At 42.4% G+C, this 19,968-nt stretch overlaps 3 protein-coding genes across 4 annotated transcripts in view; 2 read left to right on the plus strand and 1 right to left on the minus strand.

The window, feature by feature from the left end:
• Positions 1-55: 55 nt before the first annotated feature.
• On the minus strand, positions 56-2,702 carry tma16 (translation machinery associated 16 homolog). The gene is made up of 7 exons (XM_019862472.1): positions 2,582-2,702; positions 2,360-2,466; positions 2,166-2,203; positions 2,004-2,088; positions 1,263-1,411; positions 1,135-1,177; positions 56-603 (listed from the first exon to the last, which is right to left on the minus strand). Exons 1-7 carry the CDS (start codon positions 2,582-2,584, stop codon positions 399-401), a joined length of 630 nt encoding a protein of 209 aa, XP_019718031.1. The 5' UTR covers positions 2,585-2,702; the 3' UTR covers positions 56-398.
• Positions 2,703-3,988: 1,286 nt separating this feature from the next.
• On the plus strand, positions 3,989-9,431 carry tmem154 (transmembrane protein 154). Of its 2 annotated transcripts, none has more exons than XM_019862659.1 (8): positions 3,989-4,166; positions 5,517-5,612; positions 5,981-6,055; positions 6,140-6,193; positions 6,321-6,494; positions 6,579-6,633; positions 7,254-7,330; positions 8,324-9,431. In XM_019862659.1, the coding sequence occupies exons 1-8, from the start codon at positions 4,061-4,063 to the stop codon at positions 8,326-8,328; spliced, it is 642 nt and encodes a 213-aa protein (XP_019718218.1). In that variant the 5' UTR covers positions 3,989-4,060; the 3' UTR covers positions 8,329-9,431. The 2 variants fall into 2 exon arrangements, with proteins under 2 accessions (XP_019718218.1, XP_019718219.1); XM_019862660.1 differs by having other exon boundaries at positions 6,324-6,494.
• A 925-nt stretch (positions 9,432-10,356) lies between these two features.
• Positions 10,357-19,968, plus strand: part of LOC109511010 (nucleolin-like) — a 26,375-nt gene continuing 16,763 nt past the window's right edge. Inside the window, exons 1-2 of the mRNA XM_019861728.1 lie at positions 10,357-10,854; positions 19,182-19,339. The gene's annotated coding sequence lies outside the window, so the exon portion shown is untranslated. The remainder of the gene's footprint in view (positions 10,855-19,181; positions 19,340-19,968) is intronic.

The following is a 19,968-nucleotide window of genomic DNA, read 5'->3' on the forward strand; positions in this document are numbered from 1 at the left end:
CAAATTATTGACATCGTCCTGTAATTCATGTATTTCAACAACATACAGTATTTCATTTGGTTTGGTTAGTTTATTTCCGTACAGCTTTTCCCACATGGACAGTCAGCTCCCCCCAGTAAGCATGATCATTTGTAGCTTCAAGACATCATTTTGAGGGGAGGGAGGGTTCAAAGGTCAGATTGCAGTCTTTCACCTTGGCGCTACGTCTAGAAACAATGACTTTGTTCATTTTTCAACCAGAGTCTCCACAAAAAGTTGGCAAAACCAGAACGATGCCATTTTTCCCCTCTCTCTTTTTGATTGGATAAAAACACATTCTGACTCTTAGCCTGTGCAATAAACAAACTGTAGAAAGTTGTTTGTGGTTAAAAAGGCTCATGAAAGGAAACCGATATGTCTTAGCTGGAGTCGGACATCAGAGAACTTTTGTCCAACTCGTCATCGTTGTCATCACTTTCATTATCATCCAATTCTTCTTCTTCGTCGTCGCCTTTTTCTTCTTGGTTGTGCGTCTGCTCTTTTTTGTCCTTGACTTCCAAGGCCGTGTGGGAAACCTTCCTGAGTTGAATGTTCGGAAGTTTCTTCAGATCTCCCGTCCATTCCCTGCAGGAGCAAAACATCACTTTACTTAGTCCGCGTCTTGACACAAGCCAATTTGAATGCATTTATGAGAGAGCGAAGGGTCTTTCACATATTGGTGGCCATGAGAGCAGGGGTTCCCAAACCACTGGGCCACGGCCTTAATCCGAGAAGTTCCCACTGTTTGCGAGGCCGTGAAGTATGTCTGAATGTCTTTGGATGTGCAAGGTTATTGATCGACCACTGCTTGTGCTCGTTTTATCGTCTCAGAGGACCGTACAAGATTTTATCGACTCATATTGACAGAAGAATTTAAAAAGGGGCTTTCTAAAATTACTAAAGGAGTGTACTTGTTGAATTAATTGAATAGAAAAATGTATTAGCATCAACTTATGGCACCCGTTACTGATGCTTTGCTAAATGTAGAGAGAGAGAAAAAAACTTAATGACGGTTTCAAGTGAACCTTTTTTGACTTTCTCTACACCTTGGAATGCAGATGTCCAGCGGTTTAATGTTTCAGTGCTTTCTAAACAACTATCTTATGCTCCGCTCACCTGAATGTTTTCAGATGTTTGGTGTTGATAAAGTCTGGGATCTCTTTGGAAAGAAAGCACATTGAATCAATATTGATTATGATGAACATGTACCAGTCTGGATAAAATGGACATTTACAAGCACGGACCGAAGCCGGCGCCGTGGTACAGCGCCCGCTCGCGCTCAACGGTCTGCTTGATGAAGTCCTCCCTGGCGCCGTGGGCGCGCCCCTGACGCCCCTTGATGCCGTTCACCAGCTCGATCTGCTCCAGCTCGCCGTCGAACCGCTGCAGGTACCTACAACATACACACGCGCACAGTAACTCACAAGATTTTCGGGATGTCGGCTTTCACTTGATCGATTAAAAAAATAAAAATAAATAAAATAAAAATAATACATTTATTATTTACTAATAATACATTTGGACAAGCAGCTAGTAGATAGTAAACTATTCTTCAAAAAAAGAGGCTTCATGCTGTTTATTGCCAGTTCCAGTTGAATGTCAAACCCAAATCAAAGATATCAAATAGACAACATACGTGTTGTGTGTGTATTTAAACAAACTAAAATAACCCTTTAAAAAGTCCGCTATCTTAATGTTCACATGCAATGCGAAATTCAACCAAAGTTCATTTACAACGCACATTAAAAAAAGACCGACGCTCTAACAAAGTGTTGTTCATACATCAAACATGAGAATAATGTAAGGGAAGAGAAATTATTCTCATCAAAGTAAACAATAAAAGGTCCCTTGTATTATACTGCCCCCTGGTGGACAAGACGAATGTACCTGAAGGAGCAGTACAATCCTCAAATCCCATGACGCACAAACTATTAAACTCTTGTATTGTACAACACATATCAGATCATTTTAAGATGCTGCCCCACCTTTCGATGATGTCACGAGCATCCTTCATTGTAAATGTGGTCTTTTCTGGGTCCAACTGGCCCTGAAACCATAACAGCTTCTCACCTGTGTATGGGAAATGTATCCCAAATTTAAAAAAAAAAATCAAAAACACCGATTAAAATATATCATAATTAACTTACCAATATTGTTCAGACGTGCAGCTTTTTCAACTTTTTGTCTGCGGAAAAAAAACGGTACAATAAGGCGACGAACCAATACGGAAGAAGGAACCCGATGGAGTTTTATTAATACCTTCGCTATTGCAACAGTAATGCAGGAAATATTTGTATCGGACATCAATGGAAAACATTCCGATGCAAATTCGGAAACTGACCGTTCTTTCTTCTTGAGTCGTATTTCCTCGCGGGCCATGTAGGCTGCTTTCCGACTGTACGGATGCACGACCTTCTCCGGGGCTTTCCCTTTTTTCTGTGTCTTCGGCTGAAGAAAAAAAATACAGTCATATGAAAGACAGTCTCCTGTGAAATATGTATTTTGTCATCGAAATTGTGATCGATTAGTTTCGCTGTTAAAAGAAAGAGACGCTCGGTCTCACCATTATAGAAACTGAGATGTATTAGCTTTGCCGTGAAAACTCGTGGTTGGTTTGTTGACAGCTGGGGCGGAAGCGGAAACAGTCAAGTTCACTCCAGAAAAAGAGTTCGGGTGAAAGAAAAGTGTGAGTCATTGGTTCCTGTGCTTGAATGCGAGTTTCGTCTTATACGTAAAGAAATAAAAGTAAAATAAACAACAACAAAATTCATTGATTAAATGTGAAATGTAGTGAATTGTAAATGTAATTTTAAGGGAAAAGATAATACATAACGGAACAAGACAAACATTTACATACATACATACATTTACAAATGTTATCAAATTATTCCAGGCAACATTTAATAATGTCATTGTTAAAGAATTAGTAACAAATAATGTCTGGAAGTTATTTAAAATTTTATACGTAAAATAATGGCCAAAATAATTATATATACACAGCTGAACGCAGGGTATATTTTTTGGTGACACAAAATGTCTGCCAAATATCAGACTACTTAATTTCACCAATTTTAAATTATTTAAATGTAAATACTGTAGGTTCATAATGTATTTTTATAGCTACAGTTTTTTAAACAAATGATTCGGGCTACATTCTTTATGCTTCTTCATCTTTTTTTTTTGTCAGAAGGAAACTGCGTCCATATTGCTAAATTCTACTGGTAGTCATACGCTTTCTGAGAATTATGAATCATTTTTTCACGAAATGCTTGACCCAGTCACAATTGTCACACAGCCAGTTGAAACAGATGTGACATTAAAACAGATTTTATTCAAGTTTACTTGTTTTACACTCCAAATAGGAAAAAGGCTAATCTTCTATTACAACCCTAGTAGTGGGCAAATTTAATCCATCGACATTAAATAATGCAGTATTTTATTACCTTAAATATCAACTGCTCTTAAAAAAAAAAAAAAAAAAAAAAGATAAAATAGACCTTCTCATATGTAGCCTATGTTAGCTTAGCCAAAGTGTAAGTATATTTTTGGAAATATACTTCCCAGAATATTTTCATTGGATTATGGGGTGCAAATGATTTTAGCCATGTGAATCAAGCCTAGCAACAAGCACGCAGACTCTTTTCATTGGCTTATGGGGCACATTTTATCGCGCCCTGTGATTTCCCCCTCGGAATCAGGGCCTGGAATATTCTGTTTCTCACGCTAAACATTCAACATGCATCTACAGGACAGCCAGAGTGTAATGAGGCTCCCTGTGGCGACCAGTGTGTTCGTAGAAAGCGTTGACAGTGCAGGTTCCCCCTCCTGCATACCTGACAGCCTGCAGCAGGAATGTGATCATGCGGTGAAAGACTTGCGCCGACAAGTCAAGAAAAAAGTTTGCGTCACACCTGAGTGACTGGTCATGGTGGGAGTGTCCTCCTTTCTTCTTACTTCTTCTTCTTCCTCTTCCTCTCCCATCCACGTAAGTCAGACTTGCCAGGAAGTTGCGATGCTTTGACACACACAGCACGATGGCAACATGTCCCCCCCTAGGCCTTCTTCTACCAGCATGAGAGGCCATTGCCGGAATACCCCACTGTTCCTGCTCCTGCTGTGGCTCCTCATGGGCACCTGGACTGGAACAGGTAAGGACGCTGGACCTTTTTCTTTTTTTCCCTTTTTTTTTCCCGCTGTGTCAGCAAATTGACACAACTCCAGTCTAATACAGACTTCCCTGAAGACTCTTTGTGTTGATTTGTGACTCAACCTGTTGACTGTAATTCTGTTACCCAGTCAGAACAGGATCACCCTGGAATCATCCCCCCGGCGTTGTAACATTTTTACGATAAGCGCGAAAGCCCCGGCAAGTGTTCATCGTGGTCACAAAACCTCCGCTTGTGCTTTTGCAACCTTTCTGATTTTTTTTTGTGGCAAGTGCTCAACAGGATGTGGTAAGTTCCTGTATGCTGTGACTCAAAAGTACTGCGATACTGCAAGGTATTCCACATCATGTCAATGGAGGGGCGATAAGTATCGCCAATACCAGAGGTGACAAAAGTACTCACACTATGTACTTGAGTAGAAGTGCTTGCGTCAACAAAAGTCTTGTTCAAATAAAATTGAACTCTTGCTTTTAAATACTCAACTCAACTCAGCTCACCTATATTTTTCGAGCACTTTCAAATAGCCATTGCTGTTGTACAATACAATACAAATACAAATAAATACAAATACAATAGAAATACAAGTAAAATAACAAGTCTGACGTGCACTGTCTACTACCACAAGTAATTTTTACAAGTTTCAAATGTAGAGCGTAAAAGTAAAAAGTTGTCATAAAATACATATATGAGTAAAGTACAGTTGTTACTTGTTTGGTCCATAATGTCATGAAATTGGCAAAAATGTTCATTTTGGTTTTCTGAGTTGGTTTGGTTTTATTAGTATTCAGTTCAAAGATAATCAGTCAGAAAACAGAGAATATTTAAGTTTGTAAATTTTTCCCATTTTAAACTAACAACCGTATCGGAATGATGAATCGACTTTTTTATATTGAGTTGGATCTGTCACCAAAAATTTGCCGTATAAATGCTGAGTGGTTTCCACTTTTGCCTCGCAGTTGGGAGGGTCTGGGTTAGAATCCCGGCCGTATGAACTCTAAGTTGTCTGGCTTCCTCCCACATTCTCAAAACATGCACGTTAGCTTCATTGAAGACTTGGTCCATTGGCGTGAATGTTGGAATTGGGTTGATGAAAAAAAAAAAAAAAAAAGTCACAAAGGGACCAACCCAACTTTTTGAGTTATTCATTTGACCCAAAAAGTCATCCACTGAAAATGCATGAAAGGGAGGCTTCCGAATGACTTGAGACCCAGGACAGAAATTGGTTGGTTTGGGGTTTTTTTTTTTTTTTTTTTTTTTAGACCGATGAATTCTTCCTACATGATATTGGCTCGTTGCACGATTCATAAAAGTGGTTTGTTGTTGTTGTGGTAGTGTCAAGCCCAGATGAGGGGACGGAAGAAGAAAGCCAAACAGTGGAAGAAGTGACAGAAGACCAAGAACAAGTCGTGGAGGACATGGAAACCTCAGGTTGGACTTGACGTCACAATACATACAAGCCGTCTGCCATCTTTCTCATCAAACTAAATTGACAAGTTGAATGTTTTAGAAGACTTATGCAGTACATAAGGGCAAAATAGTCCCCCAAAAAAGAACATGGGCAATGGATAGCTATTGACATTTATTTCAACAACTATTAATAATAAAAATATATATAATCGTGATAATTACTGTCATCAGAAAAAAATCTTTGATCAATCATATCATTGGTCTCATTTTCAAACATTCATACCGTTCAAGTGTAAAAAGAATTTAACCAATGTAGAAATATCCTAGCATCCATGTTAATTTTGCTAAGAAGAGAATGGTGGCTGCACAACAACCATTTTTTTTTGTAGAGCCCGTATCATCCAGCTCGGACGCCCCACCAACGTTGGAGCCCTCGCCCAGCCAGGAGAGCGACATGGACCCAGGTCCGATCAGAGGTCCCTTTCATTTCTGTTCAGCTGAAAAGAGCCAAATGACATTTTTGAGGAAAGTTTCTCATTATTTTTCAGCATTGGCACCAGAAGATAAAACAGAAGATCTCGGCTCAGGAGTGGACAGTGCAGGTACAATATTTTTGATGCATATATATTTATATATATGTGCTTATTATTATTATTATTGTTATTATTATTATTATTATTATTATTATTGTTATTATTATTATTATCATTCTGATTATTATTTTGTCAGAAGGGAGCACAGATGACCCCAACTCGCTGGTCTCGACCTTGAGCCCCCAGAGTGACGAGGGTCTCAGCATCACCGTCATCCTCATCCCGGTGGCCCTGGTGGTCTTCATCATCGCCATCATCATGTTCGCCCTCTTCCTCAATCGCAGGTTCAAAATGGAGGCTGCCGTTCGAGGTACGTTGTTCCAGTGGCACAAGATGTACCCTGTAAGTTCAATGACATGCCAAATTCTGTTTTGTTTTGCTTTGTTCGTTTTAGAGTCCAGAAAGGAGGATCCATATCTGGATGGCTCCAGCACAGAGAAAGTGCCAATGTATGTGGATATACTTATTTTTATACAATTACAGAATCAATCTATGGTGGTGAGAAGGGAAAAAAAATATATAAAAATTTGGTTCACTCGAAACAGCCTTCTAAGCAACTGGTATTTGAATGCAAACTGTGGAGAAACACAGGGAAAAGGATAATATAACATTATTCACAGGCATATATTCTTTATCCTCCACAAAGAAAATGACAAACATTGCTGCATTTTGCTGAGTCTCTTACAGTTACAGCACAAGTAATTTTCTGCTTTGTTTGTGCAGTATCTGCATAACTGAATTATTCACTACCAAGGCCAGCAAACCAGGAGGAGCAGCAAAATCGGTTGGATTGTAGCGTAGCATTAATTCACGATGTGCACACTTTTTCATGACGTTCCATTTAATTTTGGACTTTATTTGTTTATTCATCAAAAAGCTCAAGTTTGATCAGAATTTATTTGGAAAATAAGCTGACACAATAAAGTAGCTCACTCCAAGAGGGCTCGTTATTCGACAACCTTTGTTTCCCCTTGTGACCGATAGCAAGTCTTTTGTACGCATTTTGAATGAAGTGACCCTAACGAAACATTTGTAGCGAGGTGGTCAAAATGCCGTTTTGTGCGTCCAGGCCCATGTTTGAAGAAGACGTCCCTTCAGTTTTGGAGCTGGAAATGGAAGAACTGGACCAGTGGATGATCAAAGACGGTACCTTGATACAGTTTTTATCCACTTCATATCACTTGACAGGGGATGTTAAAAAATAAAATAAAAATAATAATAATGTTTGTTGTACAGTATTTCCACATATATGTAAACAATTAAATATGTATATTAAATACAGTATCTACAAAAAAATTACATAAATAAATTCCTCGGTGTATTTTGATTAAATTATGTCACAGCGCAGGCTCGCTGTTCCGAATATTTCGGTTGGACCTGCAAGAGGGTAAAAATATTGCAAACAGCTCCCGCTATGGACGCAAGTTAGTCTTACTTATGTTCCCGATGTTTCCATGCGTGTGACTGACGGGTGATGACACACACGTGTCAGCAGTTACGACACTAAGGGCCCCTATGGTGCAACATGGATGACCTCCTTCCTCCTAAACGGGGAAGGCCGAAGTCCACTTACTCAACCTCACTGAGGCTCCGCATGGCCTTTTTCTGTATTTATTCCCACATCATGCAAGGAGACGTTCAACGGCGCGCCAAGATGCCTGCGCCACGCACATCATTTAGGGAGAAAAAAAAACACTGTCGTGGACTCTGTAAAGGTCAAAGGTCAATTGCCGGGATGACGAAAGCACAACCGGAATGTCACTCGTGTGGTTCAGATACGCAGACAGGTCCTGCGATTGGGTTGCAGCGATGACAAAAACGAGGCAGCAGATGGCAGCCAATATACAAAATCCAGGGAGAAATTTATTTGCCGTGGTGAAAATACTGAAAAATCTTTTTTTTATGTCAAATGAGAATAATGTAGTTACATACTGGGAAGTGAGACTTCCCCCTCTGTTGATAAGTTCCATTTGCTGTTCCATTGTGGTCATCGCGAATTGCCTCTCCCTTCGAAAAATCTTTTTTTATGTCAAATGAGAATAATGTAGATACATACTGGGAAGTGAGACTTCCCCCTCTGTTGTTCCATTGTGGTCATCGCGAATTGCCTCTCCCTTTGATTGTTTTCTTTGTCTGCAGGTTAATGGCGTGGAAAAAGCAAACCACAGCACACCCTGAAGTTTTTTTTTTTTTTTTTGCTATGGGGTCTGCTCATCTGGGGGAAATGCAGTCAACGTCAAATTTCATCCTGAGAATTTTCAACAGATAGCAGCCCTGCGACAGAGCTGGCGAGAAGGTCAAAAATCAATCAAAACGCACACATGCTCACGCACAAATTTGTATTTATTTTCTCAGTATGCCCTCATATGATGACCCCCCCCCCAAAAAAAAAAAAAACAAACAAACATTACAAATGCTTTTTTTTTCCCCTTTATTCTGGAAAAAAAGTCACCCCATATTAAACTCACACAGGTGAAACTTTGCAACAAAACAATGAGTCATAAACTCATATTAAAAGTCTTGGCAGGGGTTCTCCAGAATTTTACTCAATTGGTTAAACAGTGAATATAAGAAGTCTGCATACCCCTGTTCAAATGGTCAGGTTATGCGGTATTAAAAAAATGAGACCAAGATAAGTCATTTGCAAAGCTATTCCCACTATTAATGTGAGAGTTAACCTGTACAACTTAGTTGAAAAAAAAAGTTTTTAAAAGGGGAAGTAAAAATAAACAAGTGAGAGAACGCGGTTTCACAAGTGTGCACACCCTTTTATATCTGGGAATGTGCTCGTGTTCGGAATGAACCACTCACTTTCAAACGCGTGCATCGCGCAACAGCCGCCATTTCAAGTAACCCTAAACAAAGTTCAGATGTTGTAGCAAGCTTTTCCTGAAAGTTTTGGAGTTTCGGCTTACAAGCGGAGACCTTTCGCAGCATCAGACCTTTAGGTGTCTGCTGGAAAGCAACTCAAATGTCAGGAAACGCCAACCAGAACAGCTCAGATTTTTTTTTCAATGTGACATTTGAACAGAGGCGTTGATATCGACCGTATAAAGACATTTCGGATCCCTTGTTGCAGTTTGTGTTTGTGGCACTGATCTCAACGCTAATGCAATTTGGATTTGGTATTCTGTTGTAAATACACAAATGCTCACAGCCAAAGTTGCTACTTTCTGTGAGTCTTTTTTGTTTTTGTAAATATGCTAGGTATGAAATGTTCAACGAAATAAAATTTATTAAAAATGAACTGTATTGAAGTTTTTGATGGTCATGAGCTAGCCCTTGGGTTTCCGCTTCTATAATTAGCAATGTGTGAATCCTTTCGAATTTTGTCGAAAGGTTTCCTTGACAACGTCTTTGACAGAACTCGCGATTCTCCATGTGAAACATATTTAGAGATGGAACTCGCTCTCACGAATTGATTCTACATGATCTGATGGCGAATTATTTGACAGGATGTCGCACAGACTACTAGACTGTGAGCGAATGAGTCATGTGGAATGGTTCTTTGCCCTGTCATCAATAATAAGTGGAGTCGGAACTGCACCACTTTTTTTTTCCTCAGTATAACAAACTACATGATGATGTATCTGTGGAAGATGGATCAGATTTTAATGTTATTGACAATTATTTGATGTTCCTGGTAATACAGTATTTACTCAGAAAAGTGTGGATTTGTGCAGCTCCACTTTTTTTTGGCATGGGTGTGCTTTTCAGCATCCTTTTGACCATAAACCAGTATGGAGTGCACACAGCTCAGCATCACATGCTTGGCCCTCGGCGATATCTCCCACTTTCAGATGTTCCCTGGAGGATTCCCACACCAGGCATGGAAATGACGAGCAGCGGCGGCAGCATGCACTGTATGTATGACATCAATGCAGATGCTCAATATGCTGGAAAGAATTGGATTAGTCCTCGCGGCCAAAAGGAAAACAAAAGGGAGAAAAAGAGAACAAAAATGTCAGTGTGATGGTTAAGAGAGAGAGAGAGAGAGAGAGAGAGAGAGAGAGAGAGAGAGAGAGAGAGGGAGAGAGAGAGAGAGAGAGTATATACACACATACACACACACACACACACACACACACACAATTTATAAGAAATCGAAAACCGACAAAATCTTGTTTTTTTTTTTTGCGCCACTGAGCCAGAACATACGTCATTTCCGAGCGCCTGCTTGAAAGCAGATGCCAACGTCACATTCGCGCGACGGCCATTTGTCAACTGAGAGGATCCGAAAGCTAGCGGTAACACTTGGCGGCACTCAAAGCCAAATTGCTCCCTTCTGACAAGCTGTCTGCTCCCGCTAAAACGCGGCCCCTTCCGTCACAATCACAGGCCGTGACGGACTCAGAAGCAGCCGTGCGAACGGCATATACCTCCCGGACTGCTTTGAGGCAAGCGACTAATGCTAGCGGTGTTTTTTTTTTTCACGAGCACCCTCGCGCGGACGGATGCTAAGTTTTAGCCGGTGCCGCTAACGTGGTCACCAGCGGTACCAGAGCGCTTCACAGTGGGAAGAGAAGACACGAAAGGGAGGGCATCATCCCACCGTAGACTCCTCCCGGCGTTTGCTCCCTGTGGCCCATGAGGATATTTCGCTCCGGATTCACCGCCGCAAGGAGCTACCGGAGAGGCCCGTCGTCACTGGCCGTCCTCGCGCTTGTGAGGTAAACAGATCTGGGCATTTTCCGCACACACAAACCGGCGAGCGAGGCACCACTTCGCGGGCCTAGCATCTTAGCATTAGCTTTCTTGCGACGTGCTAAGTATAGCGCCGCTGTTGTGCTTGTTCCCTTAAAAACATTCAATTTGCATTTCTCTCCCCAGAGGTCAACTACCCGGATGGCGTCCTGTGTATTTACGCGGTCGGTGCATCTTTTAAAAAGATGCTGCCAAGGCCAAAATAAAAGAAGCCGAGTTCGCACATTACTTCTCCAACTCGCTAACTAACTTTGCCCGGACTTCCATTGAAGAAGCTTAACTTGGCTCCCGCTGTTGCGCCACACGTAACATTTTGCACCATGATCCTCCCGAGCTTCAATATTTGTCACTGGATGATGTCTGGACAGTCAACAAGCTTGCTGAATAATTACGACAGCAGCAACTCGAGAGATTAGAAGTCTCATTGAGCAATGGACTACATCCCAAATGCTGTAAAGTATACCCACGGCCACCAGCACCTGATAGGAGGCAGCCTTGAGTGTGAGCAGCCTAATGCAAAGTTCCTGTAGAGGTGCAACAAGAAGCGGAGGCTCCTTGGACAATCAGGGGTGTTAAACTAAAATGGAAAGTAGTTCGGTTGAGGAAAAAAAATCTTGAAACGAAGGACTGGGAGAACATTATAGTATTTATTGCAGACTAATAGTTGTCTCTACATCTGCATGTCATCAAGAGCTCAGTCAGATCAAATGAACGCAGTTCAATTCTAAAACTTGGCTATTCTTAATATATATATATATATTTTCAAGTAACACATAACTGATTATATTATACGTGTGGTCATGCCCAGAAGTTCACATAGTGTAATTTGTGAAATATTTTTTTCACGGTGAATATGACTGTTACCTGACCAGCGACCAATTCATTTTCTTTTGTCGTTGAATGATTCCGCTTCTCTGAAAAGTCCAGACGTTTAATTTGAATCTGATTAACATGAAGATAAATGTTTTGAATGATCTCTCACGTTTTCTCTTGTCTGGTTATTAAAAGTAGGGATGCAATATTTTATATTGCATAAGGTCCTCTTCCGGTGGTTTTTCACAAACAAAAAAACAAACAAAAAAAATCATCCGTAGTATCATAAATATAATCAGATTTATTCCACATAAATGTTTTGGTCATACAGGTAAAGCTTGTGCTAAGATAAAGGCAATTGAATGTTGCATTCCACATTTTTTGAAGTTTGTTTCTTATTGAAATGCAGATTTGATTTGATGGACCGAATAAGGTCACGTGGGATGGCGTAACTCGCATGCCGTTTCCACGAAACCAAGACTGCAAAGCCGACAATGGCTGCACCGCTTCAAGGGAAGCGCCTGGTCAGGTTTTGCTTCTTTAAATCTTTCTTCTTTTTTTTCGCTCTGCGGGTCTGCTGGCTCTTTGTCGGACAGCTTCTGGGTCTTGAAAATGTCACTTAAATTCCCAATTGAACAACCTCCAGGCCTCTTCTTCCTTGAACAATTATGAAGTTGATTGAATTGCTGTCATGGGTCGGTCAGAAGACGCACACGTCTCTGCATTTGTCCTTTTAACTAAAGCGCACACAGTCCTCAGGACTTAATGTATTTATTTCATTTCAAGCCAAGAGAGAAAAATGGTTTAGTTTCCCCAATCTTCCGCTTGTCAGGATCGATAACTCAGCTCCCCGAAAGATTGCACATAGAGAGCAAAAGAGTGACTAAAATATCTCAGCTCTGGTTGAGCAAGGATGCCGTCTGCATCTGCCAAAACGTGTTGATCAAATGTTGATCCTATTTTCTCCCCTGCACTTTTAATCATGTGACCTTTTTGGAACCATTGATGGCAAATGGTGGCGTCTCCTGCCGAAATCATTCCCATGCGCGCTACGTCTCCATTCCGGAGGTGTGAAACCGGGTTAGTGTGCACAAGATCATCTTATTGGAAGAGTTGACTGAACTGACTGGTCTTTTATTTGAACAACATCCCGCCACGCTCTCGTTCGCTTCCCGTGCTGCCGCACCGACTTCTCAGTCTTCGTTTAAGCTACTGCTTCGGTGGTGTCGGCGGCTTCTCCTTCTTCAACAATACGTCAGTTGAATCATGTGCTTCAATCAATGCAGCCAAATGAAAGTCAAGTCACTCTTTCTGATATTTATTTCGGAAAGAGCCGACTGCTTGGCACAGGCCCCTGCGGGTTGCCGACCGCGGCACTGTGCGGGGTTTGCTTTCAGATTCTTTTCTCTTGAATGTGATATCGATCACGTGACAACGTTGCTCCTTAAGTCAAACAATGAGCAAAAGTACTCCTCAAAGATAAAAAGTTATTTCTAGCCTTACAAGATTTGAAAATGGATTCATTTGCTACCGTATTTTCCGCACTAAAAGGCACACCTAACGGCCTTCCATTTTCTTAAAAGCTCACAGCGCGCCTTAAAAGCCGATGCGCCTTGTGTATGGTTATTATGGTAATGTGTCAACCCCAAAATGGCTCCTTGGTAGAGACAAGCTTACAACGCAGAGTTCAAACTTAAGGCAATCGAGTTGCGCAGTTGAACACGGAAATCGAGCAGCGGCAAGAGAGTTCAACGTTAACGAGTCAACAACTTGCTGTTGGTTAAGTGAACTGTGTCTCAGCTTGATTAAATAAGATTTACTGACATCTGATCGTTCTGTTGGCGTTTCCTCGAGCGTATCTCCATCTAGTGGATACATTTTAGATTGCGTCTTATAATGCGGTGCGTCCAATATATGAAAAAAAATTACAAAGTAAGCCATTCATTGAAGGTACGCCCCATAATCCAGTGCGCCTTTTAGTGTGGAAAATACGGTCATTGATTAGTTGTCGAATCAGTAAATCGGCGCACCTCTGTATTTAATTTTATTTATTTATTTTTTTTTTATGATTGATGGTACATTGACATTCAAGGTTATTGCGAAGTAATGCACTCACTTGTGAGTTGTAATGGCTTTTCCAATGTCTCGAAAGCTCCTCCCCCCGAAACCTGATTTTCAAAATAGCGCCCGACTCGTGTTGCAAACGAACCCCCGGCCCTCCTGACCGGCGGGAATGATCTCAAAGCAAAAAGACCAGTGGAACGGGTGAAAGTCTCACAGGTGGCGCGACGCATTCCTGAAGCCGAAGAAGCTTCAGTCGTTTGGAATCGCTTATCGCCGCTATGTTTATTTTAAGATTAAACGCTTGTTTTGCGGGAGCCCGCTCGATAAGAGAAAGCGGGCCGCGAATAACATCGCGTCACGGGTGTCGGGAGGAAGGACGGGAAGTTTGAAACAGAAGGAGAAGTGCCTTCCCCGCGCCGTGTGGGCAGCGTGAGATTAAGGAAGGAGGAAATTGAAGGGCTTTTCTCTCGTTTCCTGCGACGCGCGTACGTTTAAAGGCCTCCGATTCGGCGTCATCAAGCGTGATTGTGTGCCATGAGCTCATCACATCCTTTTCTTTGCCTCCGTGCGTTGCCGCTTAACAAGTGAACTGATCACCCGTCAATCACTGCGCCGGCGCTTAGTTTGCGCTTACACTTCGACCAGGAACGACTAACGTTTGGAGTTGAATCAAAAGTGGCTTTAGGCCTGTTAAGAGACGCTAAATGCATCATTTTTTGTCTTCTTCCCTAGTTCAGCGAAAGCTTAGCTTGTCTTGACTGAAGAAGGAAATTTTTTTTGTGTTGGTTTGTTTGCTTGATAACCACGCCATCGTGCGCATGTCCGCATCAATTTGCCCCAAATTTTGATCCATTGTCTTCCTTTTCATTCTTGAGTGCGGTGAAGCTCAGCAAGCAGCGTATCAACCGCTTGGGTTGATAGTCAGTTCTGGGCGTACGATAACCTTGAGCAAAAATGTCATCGTATTAAAATGACATCTCTAGAATGTCCTTTTTCAATATTTGGGTAATTAGATGTAAACGGCCATTTTTTTTTTTCTTTTGCTGAACACAATGCATTTTATTTAAAATTTCTACTATTTGGCACATTAAGAAGCGTGTACCATGTTAAATTGAAAGACATAAAAAGACTGAACGTTTTCGTCTTAGTAGGGCACAGTGTCCCACTCCTGGTAGACCTGTAGGCTGCTCACGTTGTCCTTGGGGCTAACTAGTACCCCCTGGCAACATGTGAACAATGCGCATGAATCGACAATGCAAAAAGTCATCCTTCTATTTTCCCGTCTTTGGCCCTCCGCCCGCCCATGTGCAGGTGCTCACCCCTCCCCTCTCTGCTCAGCTGAGAACGAGAGAGGGAAAAAAAAAAAGTCCCCTCAAATAGAAAATAAGTGGTTATTACCGGTGATGGTAATTGAAACCTTGACTTTGGAAAACCGTAACGGTAATCGGCCCATGCCGCGATGCAAACATAATTTATATCACTTAACACCGGTGGAGCAGACTTGTTTTTGCCACCTTTTTCTACTTCCTATTTTCAGCCAAATCTTTAGCATTGATGCATTGACTTGACGAATGGAGTGATCGCACCTAAGTCGACCCATCCAGCTTTATTTGTCCCCAGATTTGTTTTTCCGCCTTCATTTCGAGGGGGCTTAGGAAGCATCACATCCAAAGAAGTTTATTTCCATGTCGATGACCTCAAAGTACCCCCGATTCGCATGCCAAACAGCTGTCAACTCGTCACGCCATCGACGCAGGCCATTGTCATGCCGCGCTCGCACTCAATGTACAACCTCAATCGATGTGATGCTCAACCTGCAGTGCGTTTCCGCATTTACGTGCCGTGGGCTCGCTTGGAGACGTATGCAGATCAGCTCTGACCCACATTCCTTCTCACTCGCCGCTTGAATTATTTACCGTTTAGCAAACTTTAAGATAAGGCGCATATGCTGTTGCTTCTTCGTATTGACAGCAGTATTGGGACGTCGCAACCTTTTTGTGAGCATTATATTACTCGCAGTTGATGCTTTTCCGGTGACAAAAGCACATCCTGGTCGGTGAACAATCCATAAATTGAATCGTGTACTTCAATCGATGGAGCCAGATTAAAGTCAGTCACTCTTTCTGACATTTATTTCCAAAAGCGCCAGCTGTGTGGCTCAGGCACAAGCTCATACCCCTTTTCCACACCCCCCCCAAAAAAAAAACCTAATTTGGTGCCTGCACTACTTATTAGTTATTAGCTAGCCTGCGCTAATAATAGCAGTAATAATAATATATTTTATTTACAAGCGCCTTTCACAACACTCAAGGACACTTTACAACCAGTAATAAGAATAATGCACTGTTAGCATCTGCTCAACAAAATAGCATAGCATCAATTATACTTGCATGTCGTATGTAACGGTCAGGGACACGCAATCAGCAAACGCTTATATCGTTGTAGATGATCACGAGTCTGGTGGCGAATTGGCGATCGCATGCTATCCCGCGTTCGCTCTTCTGGTGGGCCAGCAATCTTGCCGGAGTTCACCGCTCAACACTTTGTGCAAAGCTTCCGTGCGTCCCAGGGAGTCATTCCTCTACATCTGCGATCTTCATGATAACCCCGCCCCCTGACGTAGTTGGTGCCCCGAAACTAGCACTAGCACAAGCGCGGAGCAAAAAGGCCATCAGATGACGTTGTGTGACTTTGCTGAATGCTGAAATCTGCTGAGTCGCCACAACAAATTGGCTCTGCGCTGCCATCTGCTGGAGAAAAGTGGCAGCTTCAGCTTTGCTTTTTGAAAAATTATCAACATCGACTCTGAACTTTGACATCCATTCATTGACTCTTGGTAGATAAAAGCTCGATAGTTGAGTGAAGTAATTTTTTTTTTGTATTTTTTGCAAGCAGATTCATTGTCCTGATAAAAGGACACCTAGCTAAAAAATGATCCACAATAGAGGTACTTGCTAACATTAGCTTAGTCCAGATGCCTGCAGGGTTGAGCTCGACAGCCTCCATTTTGCCATAGTTGTCGGCGCAGTCTCCTCGCTGGCACGAAATGGGAAAAACGATTTCCTCAGAGCAATCCTGAAATGTTCTCGTTCCCTCTAATGTGAGAACGTTTGAAGATGTCCTTAATCCGGGTGTTAATTTACATCTGGAATTCCACAAACCAATCCATGTTTTTCCCCTCCACCGTGCGTGCCTGGACGGCCATTCAATTTGCGAATTTCGTGCCTGGGAGATTGAGTCCATCTGAGGCACTTTTGGAATGTGCGTCGGATTCTGACCTGGATCGGAAGGAAGGAAGGCTTCCCCGGCGGCGACGCAGACAGCTGGGAGATCAGTTAAAGTGCCTTTAAGTCTATTAAGAAGGGATTATCCCTTTGTACGCTCGAAGTGAACTAAGCGGCGCAGGAAAACAAGTCTGTCACTTTCTTCACTCTTCACTTTTTTTTTTTTCTCCCCCCTGTCAGATTATAATCCTACGCCCTGTCCGTGTGGAAATGGATACAAATGGACTCTGTATCCAATAAATCAATCCCGACCATTTGGCTTCCAAGATCCCTTTCACACAAGGCGTTGGTTGGCTTTCCAGTTTAAAAAAAAAAAAAAAAATCATGTTTTTTGTTTTGGGGTTTTTTTTTTTTTTTTTTGCGGCTCTCCATCTCCACCTGCCATCCAGACGAGCAGCATTGAGATTTCAAGGTCAGGAAATTACCGTGCCGTGCTTTTCTGCCAGACCGTTTGTCTTATGGGAGTTTCCATGGCAGCAGCATGTTGCACGCAGCTCAGGACTGCCGCCGCCGCACTTTCTTCCCCTCGGGGGTGAAACGCCAACCTCCGTGTCCTTTCGCACCTCTTCAAGGCAGCATCTGTGTCTGCTCTTGTGATGCGAGGCCACCGTGTGAGCAGGTTGGCTTTGCAGTCACACAATCCAAAACAGCTTGATGAGCAGCTGCCTTCTGACCATTTGCGCCTTGTGTGTGCGTACACAAGCGGATTCGCATGACATTCATTATCGCGAGGGAAATGTTCCTGACCCAACCTCGTGGTTTGGTGGAAAAACTGCGATTATAGACGGAGATAGATGTCGACCGTAGTATCCAGTCCCCCATTTTCTGCACCGCTGATGCTCGGTCGTGTCGCCGGTGTGCTGGATTCATCCCAGCTGACTTCAGGCAAGAGGTGGGGGGTACATCTTGGAGTGGTCGCCAGTCAAGTGCAGAGACCAAAGTATTTGGCGAAACATAAAAGTGCTTGTGTTTTCTTTTGTGTCAATGAGAACACATAAATGACGTTTTAGAGCAGACGTTGGTGTTTTTTTTTATATCAAATTACAATGTAGTGTCTTGCTAGATCAAATTTTGCGAAGTTGACTTCATTTCATTGCAAACAGTTGAAACGCCTGAGAGTTCCCATTGCCCCCCCCTCTTTCCTCCCATTTGTCCCACACTTATCATGTGTTGCACCACAGCTGGATTGGCTGTTCGCACATCTGTTCTTTTCCCAGCCACTGATGTCCGAACCCAGACGCTGTAGCCTGCGCATGGTGCAAAAGCCAACTTTTTGGGGGGGGGGGGATTCGCATTGTTCTCAGGCAGCTGCTTCATTCGGCACGTCAACAAGCACAGCTTACAAAAATACGCTTGAACTAGCCTTCCATGTTCCTCAAAATGAATCAATGTCGGCATCATTCCCCTTTAACTGAAGAGGCACCGCTTTATAATGAGAAGTCAACCACAGTACAGCAAAACTAATAAAACTTAAATACAATGGTGCTGTTTTTTTTTTTTTTTTGTGCCTTGCGAGCATAAACTTTGAGTGCTGTATAGTTGCAGCAAATTCGATTCTAAACAATCAGCCATTTGGCAGATAGAGTGAGGAAACAACTATTCGAAAACAGGCTTCAACGTGTTAATTTTCACTGCCAGTTGAAGGTTACCACCATCAAACATAAGAGAATTACATGTTTGTGTATTTAAAACAGTGGCATTGCTATGCCTGAAAAGGCTACTAGATTGATGCTAACACAGTGGGGAAACACCATTGACTGGCTAACGAATAGCTTTTACGTTGTGTGCAATGACGCTTCAAATAATGGTTATGTGAATATAAACGGTGCAGCAACACACGTAGACAGACCACAAAAACCCCCCTCAGTCATGTATTCTTCATCTTCTACGAAGAAAGACAAGCATTAGCGCCGATATGAGGAGCTGAGAGCGGCTCCATGTGCAGTTGTATCCGTATGACTATCCTCTACTGCCCCCAACTGGCCAAGCCATGCTGAGGGAACTGGAAGGCAATTTTAGAGTGATACTGTCACCTGGTGGCATTTTATGTCGCGTGACTATCTATAAAAGTGATCTCAAAAGATATCGAAATAAATATATGAGGACCTTAATACTGCTTTCATTTATTACAGGCGGCACCGTGGGGCCGTGACACTCTGATGACCTCAAGGGACGGCGGCGGAGGCGGCAGCACTGACGGGACTTTTGTGCGCAAGAGGCGTCCACGTGCACGGGCCGGCATCCTGAGCCGAAACTAACGCTCGCGGCCTGAGCAAATACAGAGAGAACTGTGAGTAAACAATGCACCTTTTTTTTTTGTTGTTGTTTGTTTTTTTAAATAGCTGAACCCGTGTTTCCAGGATGAATGGAAAAAGTGTTTGTAGCATTTTTCGAGCACAGAGATTCAGTCTTCTAAATGTGAAATGAAGTCTGTTGGCATGCTGTGGTGAAGGTAAGATGAGAATAGCCATTAGCTCTCCACTTGGCATCTCATGCGCTCGATCAACAGTGCTCCGTGGATTTATTCTGGAGAGCGACAGGAATGGCGATTTGTACGCAAACATATTTTCGGCATATTGTGTACGCTTTTAAAGTGTATTTGAGCATATTTTCTCTTTATATATTTTCACAAGGGTTTGGTACGCTCTGCATGTGACAACATGTCCTTTTGGGCGGCGTGTTGTTGCTCTTGCAAGTTCACTTTGTGTGCCCGCGTGCATGCGTCAAAAGTAAATATGGACCGTATTTTCCGCACTATAAGGCGCTTCGGAGTATAAGGTGCACCTTCAACGAATTTATATTTTATAACTGTTTTCATATTTAAGGCGCACTGCATTATAAGGTGCATAGAATAGAACACGGGTGTCAAAGTCAAGGCCCGGGGGCCAGATGTGGCCCGCCACATCATTTTATGTGGCC

The sequence above is a fragment of the Hippocampus comes genome, unplaced genomic scaffold (genome assembly GCF_001891065.2).
Source record: "Hippocampus comes isolate QL1 unplaced genomic scaffold, H_comes_QL1_v1.1 scaffold7, whole genome shotgun sequence".
Taxonomy (NCBI): Eukaryota; Metazoa; Chordata; class Actinopteri; order Syngnathiformes; family Syngnathidae; genus Hippocampus; species Hippocampus comes.

Bases quoted from the DNA above. Each gene is read 5' to 3' on its own strand.
- tmem154 (XM_019862659.1), top strand. From the start codon at position 4,061: ATGTCCCCCCCTAGGCCTTCTTCTACCAGCATGAGAGGCCATTGCCGG. The intron at 4,167-5,516 runs GTAAGGACGCTG...TTGTTGTGGTAG, and splicing joins GGGCACCTGGACTGGAACAG to TGTCAAGCCCAGATGAGGGG. The intron at 6,634-7,253 runs GTATGTGGATAT...TTGTGCGTCCAG, and splicing joins AGCACAGAGAAAGTGCCAAT to GCCCATGTTTGAAGAAGACG.
- tma16 (XM_019862472.1), bottom strand. The intron at 1,178-1,262 runs GTCCGTGCTTGT...TTCTTTCCAAAG, and splicing joins GTACCACGGCGCCGGCTTCG to AGATCCCAGACTTTATCAAC. The intron at 604-1,134 runs GTGAGCGGAGCA...TTGCTCCTGCAG, and splicing joins AAACATCTGAAAACATTCAG to GGAATGGACGGGAGATCTGA.